The 6,502-nt window shown below is 36.0% G+C and overlaps 1 protein-coding gene across 1 annotated transcript in view; it reads right to left on the bottom strand.

The window, feature by feature from the left end:
• Positions 1–589: 589 nt before the first annotated feature.
• Positions 590–6,502, bottom strand: part of DMXL1 (Dmx-like 1) — an 80,530-nt gene continuing 74,617 nt past the window's right edge. The window contains exons 43-44 of the mRNA XM_009318593.1: positions 4,641–4,858; positions 590–4,249 (exon numbers count right to left, since the gene is read on the bottom strand). Coding sequence (XP_009316868.1) covers positions 4,025–4,249; positions 4,641–4,858 — 443 coding nt within the window. The 3' untranslated portion in view covers positions 590–4,024. The remainder of the gene's footprint in view (positions 4,250–4,640; positions 4,859–6,502) is intronic.

Below are 6,502 nucleotides of genomic sequence, written 5' to 3'. Positions count from 1 at the left end.
GGCACACAGAGAGGAAAACGTCGGGGGAGGAGAGGGGGTTAAACACGCCCGCAAAGGAAATCAGAGTCTCGGTGCTAGATTTTGGGGTACATCTTTTCTTTGCTCCTTCCCTGCTGGAGGAGTTACAATTATTGCAAGGGCAAGTCCCAAATAAAATTGTTCTTCCGTTCTGCTGAGCTGTATGTATTGAGGTATTTTTAATTTTGGTAGCAGCTTGCTGCCTAGTGTATAACTAGAGCAGGGACACCCATCTTTGTATCTCTTCTAGGGGTGGGAAAATTAGGGAGGTGGAGTTTCCCAAGACCTTCACAGGACCTTTCAAATTTAAATGAAACAGACAAGGGGTTTAAAAAGTTGGTTGTGGAACTAACATCATCACACATCTCATTCCACTGAGAAATTATTTACAACTGATTACAGCTGATAGCTATGCATTGGGGGAAAAAAAAACCCAAAACAACAAACAAACAACAAACCCACGCAAAACCCCCCCAAAACATCAAAAAGCTAATACAAGGAAAGATCAAAACCATGCACATTTTAGAGCTAGAAATGGTGAGAAATAAGAAACACTAAGAAACTTGGTAAATCAATCTCTTTATTTTATAGAAAGTAGTTTGATCAGTGTGCTGAACCTGCCATTAGAGGTGGTTTATGCTATTTTTAGTAAAAATAAACATCTGAAAAAACTACCTCGGAGAACATACCGTCTCCAAGCTTATTTCCTTTTAATCACTGTTGGGTTTTTTCACACCTATTGCAACTAATCTAACACTGGGTGCTGTTAAGAGGAAGGGAGTGGTACCTCATGTACGGTATCTCAACAGTTTATTTTCTGTAACTGGTAGCGAGGTTCCTAAGACTCAGTAGAACACGTATAAGCTCACCTTGTGCCACAGCAGTGCGGTACAAAATCTGCATCTATTCCACTCTCCATCTTTCTCCATAAACATCCTGCAACATCAGCTGTCAGCCGAGAATTTTCTGGTTACAAGTCACACAGCAAGCCAGTTTAAGTACCCAGATGGCCAGAGTTTTAACTCTCACAAGTTACTAAAGTAACAGTAAAGAACTTGGATCACGTCTCTGTTTGAGGTAACTGAATCAGGTAGCAACACAAGAATGACACACTCTGATTGCATTATGTATTGCTACATAGACGAACACAAGTCACAACCGCTAGTTGGTGACATTTAAAAGGGACATTATCAACTACAAGCTAAGTAATTTTGTTGATTCAGCACTGGTAAATGCAAATTTTAAGTTCTATTTGTGCACATGGCTACTTCAAGCACAGAACCCAGGGTAGCCACTATTACCCTTCTGTTTGAACAGCTTTCGCAGCAACAGGGAGAAGGCATTAATTGCTGGAGGACAAAAGTCAGTGGAATTTGTTACGGGCAACAGCTGGAAGAGTTCTGAGTTCAGTTTTTCCCCAATGACTAGATTTGAAGTTGACAGTGTCCCTTTAAAAGTTTCAGATACAACAGAAGTTAACTCCTTTTGATTCCATCATTATAAGAAAGCTACCGATAATTTGACTTACAGTAATTGCTAAATATCAATTAACATTATACAAGCAAACAACTGATTTGTAAATGAAGTAGCAGCAACATGGAATTCTCAAAGGTTGAGTTTCTGCAGGATTTATTGGAAAGATTATGAAGGTGTGGCAAATACATTGTGATTTTACATAATTTAGTTTTGAAAGTAGCTTATGGTAACTATAAACATTATTGAAAATGCCTGCTCACAGTCAGTACTTTTCTGGTATAAGCATAAGTTTGCCAGGATTATTCATAGTGCAGCTCTACTCAGAAAAATGACAACATCTATGTCTTGGCAAATTACATATAAAATCTGCTCAGTTCGCAGATAAGACAGCTTTTTGTGATTGCCAGTACAATAAACTGATCTTGAAATATTAAAGCTAATGAGATACAAATATTAAGGGACAAAACATCAAGGACATCATTATATAATGTTGCCATGATTTTTGCACATTTTCCTTTTCTGAATGTAACTTTGTTAGTTCAGTGGGTGCATAAAACTAATGCATGTATATAAGCAGCTATAAAGTCAGGGTTTCAGCTGATTCTCAGGGAGTGTGCTGCTGTTAACTCCACTGTTTTCCTTCTTTCATAAGAATATTAGAAACTGTCACTGAGCAGATATGACATACACATTGGGCAAGTCTGTTTTGTAAGGTGGTGTCACTTTTAGTCAGTCACTTTTCTGGTCCATCACTGTACTTAAACTGTTTTGATATCAATTTTGATTTCAATCTGTAAGTGTTGTGGAAGAACAATTACAATTGAATCACTGAACAGCTGTACCAGTTTGAAATGCTGTCACATGTTTCTTCATGGCAAAATATTCACATTCTTTTTATTGCACAATTTGAAAATTCAGGTTATGTGCATAAAAACCTTCATAGTGTTTGCACTGCAACTTGTGAAACATACATTTAAAATGACCTTAATACATTTTACAAAATCTTTTTAAACAATTTCATATTCTTAAGATAAAAGCATCCTGAGAATGTTACAAAGTTCGTTTTACAAGCCCTTCATTTCTGCTATGCTTTATTTATCCCCATAGTTCCTAATTTGACAAGTTTATTTTACAGTTAATCTTGGTGCTATATTTCACAAAATATCTTTTAGCAAAAAGTACATCATTGGCATTCAAGTAATCCAGCCTCACACCTAATTTACAAATTAAACCTCTGTCAAGCTCTCAAGTCAGGAAAAGTAAACCAAAATACTTACAGAAACAGTTTTTAGCTGACTAAAAAAAATGTAAAGGCTTTGTGCATTAATAATTTGGTCAAACATTTAAGTTATGCAGTTTAATATTTTGGCAAAAAAAAAAATCCATCTATCCCTTAAAAATTGTTTTCTTTCATTGTACACCAGATGTAAACATACAGTACAAAGACTGACAGTGTTAAAGTACTTTGCTGTTGAACTTTTTTCCTTTTTCCTTTTTTAAAGTACTTAGGAAAAGCAGACAAACAAGAACGTAAGTGCTAAGAATGAACTGAGTATCTTTGGGCTAAATAAAAGTCTAACTGGAAAAAATGTAAAAATAAATTAGGTTTTTTTTTTCCTCTACAGACACGTAAATAAATATTCTTTGAAGAAATTCTAGTGCCATATCCTAAAGCAGTATCTTCCTGTATCGTTTTGATCAAGACTAAAGCTTCACACGTAATCTTGACTATTTTACTAGGAAGATATCCATTAATATTTACATATTTTTGTAAAGGGAGTGTTCAGGGTTAAAAATATATTTCTTTTTTAAAAGGTAAGCCTGCCATCCTGATGGCAGTGATTCAAGCTATAGAATAGAAGACAAGTTACAGAACATCCTTCAGTTTCTTATACCCTAGATCAGAGGAAGGAGATCAGGCAAGTCAGAGAGGTAAACAGCCTGGATTCCAGGAATGGAGACAGACAGTGGTTCGTTATATGAATGCTTGCATGGCCAGGAGTACCTACTCATACAGGCTTTGTTTCTCTTCTACACATAGGTATAAATTTTTATTGTCAGCTGACTAAACAAATTGAGAAGAGAGACAGTTATGGTTGCCACAGTGAAAGAGTTAACATTATCTAAGGTTTCCATCTGGATGCACCTGCTTTTAGGAGGCAGCCAGGTGTTGAATATAAGCAGATGCCATGCCCAGATGGTACACTCCAGGTGGGAGTGTGACTACCTCAAAAGGAAAAGTAAACCACTTCAGCAACATCTTAATATTATTATAAGTATATAATTCGGAGTCACATATAGCTTTTATCTTAGGCAACGATCAAAATCTGAAGGACCTTGTTAATCTTTAAGGCATCAGTGCACCAGGGACTAAAAGCTTTCCAGGTAATAAATATGGGGGGGGAGGGGAGGGAGGAAGCATCTTTGTGGCACAAGCTATCACTGTGTATCTGCTTTGTTGGCTAGTTCCAGGAAAAATATTTTCAGGGATGGCAGAAGGGGAATGTTATACACTGTTCTGAGAAGAATATTAGATCATAAATTTCACATCATTTTTTAACACATCATTTAGAGAGCTGAATCTGTCGGGCAAGATTCTCATCTTTACTGTTCCATCAGCACCACAGGAGAATATGTGATTTGCTGGTCCTGTCTCAATTTGCATGACACCCGTCCCAATGTTTCTGAAGAGAGACTGTCGAGCATGCTCACTGATGAAAGCGTGAAGAAGATTAAATGTAGACAGACTCCATACCTGAAAAAGCACCAAAATGTCAATCTCTTATAAGGATAATTACCCATGATCTTAAAATTCACCAGTAATGAGTCATGGAAAAATTGGACTACATTTTGCATTCATTTTTCTGACACTAACGGTAAAAGAAAAGATGCATTAAGAGCATCTGTAGCAGTCTGTAATGACACAGTTATAGAACATTAATATTAATTTTCTATAATAAGGAACATATACGGGGACTAAGGTAAGACTAACATTTCATAATTAAATTAGTAAATGTGAAAGTCAGGGTTGAGAACAAATGCAGAACGTATGACATATCTGATTATTCCACACCTATGCAAGATTCTTTTTGAATTTACACACCATTACCATCTTCATCTCTCTGCTCCCTCCCCCTCATTAATACCTTTATGTTGCCTTCAGCAGATCCTGTGACAAAATACTCTTCTGTAGGATCAACAGCAATTGCTTTGACTGGAGAATCATGACTCTGGAGTAACTGTTGCTGCTGTTTTTGGCGAAGGTCAATTATACATGTAAAACCTTTTCTGCCTCCAGATATTAACAGCTGATGTTTTGGAGCATATGCTAGCACAGTTGCTCCACTATCATGACAGATAAAAGCTGAAAGCCAAAGCAAAGTAATTTAAATAAACACACAGTACTAACTTCAATTTCACAGTACTAACTTTAATTTTCCATCATCCTTTAATGGTTCAAGATAGTAGCAACAGTGACTTTGATGCTGCAATCCAATTGACCACAACCAGTCCATTTATTGCAGTACCGTGTGTATATATATCTGTAAGCCCAGGTTCACATCAGACATCCTGAAGTTGCATTATTCTCAAATTAAGCAGTTACAATCTGTATTAAAAAAAATTATACCCTTCTTTCTCTCCCTGTGTAATCACAAACTATTAAGCCTTGACCAGAAACAGATTCTTTTCAAACTCTCCAGCGCTTATTATTTTAAGACATATGTTTCCCGTAAGAAATGTCTTCCTAAATTACTTGCCCAATATCTTTTAAGTTCCCACTGGTTATTTTATTTTTAATTTGCTGCTTTTCACATTTGTTTGGACATGTCTACTCCCCCAAATGAGCGGAGGAAGTGAATGAAGATTACAATTATCAGAATAAAGGCCAGTATGTTTGAGACTAGACACTATGAATCCTAACACATGGCATGTAGTATATTCTACTTGTAGTTCAAAGGGCTTTCTAAATTTATGTTTAGAAATTCCATGCGTCTCACACATACACTTAAGTAGTCACCACACTTCAATTACAAGGAGTTCACAACTCCTCTCTCTGAGCCTAATTCTGTATTTCAGACATTGAAATGTATTTCTTTTCCACTGCAACAAAACATTAGTAATAAAGTTAATGAAACCCCAAGAAATATTTATTACATCTCAAAAAGCATACTTATAGGAATAATTCTTCTAAAGCATTCTTGTAATACTGTATGTAGATATCTATACATGCACACACACAAAGAAAGCATTTAAAAAATTCCACGGTATTTGGCATAATACATAGAATAAAAGTGTCATAGAACTGGACAATCTTTGAAAGCAAAAATGCACTACTTTACAAATATAGCAGTAAGTTCACCTTTCAGTTCAACTGAAAATTACTATATGAGATCTTATTTGTACATCTGCTTGTTCGATATTTTAATTAAAAAATCAATGAATATTTTCTAGACAATTGGGTGCGTTTATTCATATACACACCTTCAGAGAACCATTTTATAATTATGGCTTCTCTGAGGATAGGATTTTCACAGAGGCAATGAAATACTTAACAGTTCATGAAAAGCATGTCTTCTCATACTCTCCAAATAGATAATGTATCTGCAAGTGCCCAGTGCTATCTTTGTAGTACCATTATTTGGTCTAACACTTAACTGATAAATTTTGAGTGGGGCCTCTCCGATTCATGAGTACAGACACAGCCATAGGAACCTTGAATTTAAGGGTGTGGATGCATATCCTGCAAACATGTATCTCATAACGGTGCTAAAAACTGTAGTTTTGACAGTGTTATAGCTATTGTCTTCTCAACAAGCTAGTAAATACAAGCAGGAGTTGCTCAGATTCTTTTAAAAAGGAACAGAAATTACAGATGTCTGGCTGTCAGGGGTTGCACTTGTGGTGCAAAGTTACAAGGTACACAAAGGAAGGTGCTCATGTCCATGAAACCAACCATTTATATATAGCACTAAATCATTTCTCAAGAATTTGTTTTTATATTCCTGCT

This window comes from Pygoscelis adeliae, unplaced genomic scaffold (genome assembly GCF_000699105.1).
Source record: "Pygoscelis adeliae isolate BGI_AS28 unplaced genomic scaffold, ASM69910v1 Scaffold192, whole genome shotgun sequence".
Lineage (NCBI taxonomy): Eukaryota > Metazoa > Chordata > Aves > Sphenisciformes > Spheniscidae > Pygoscelis > Pygoscelis adeliae.
Note: the sequence above shows the minus strand (reverse complement) of the source record. Positions and strands in the feature narration are given on the sequence as shown.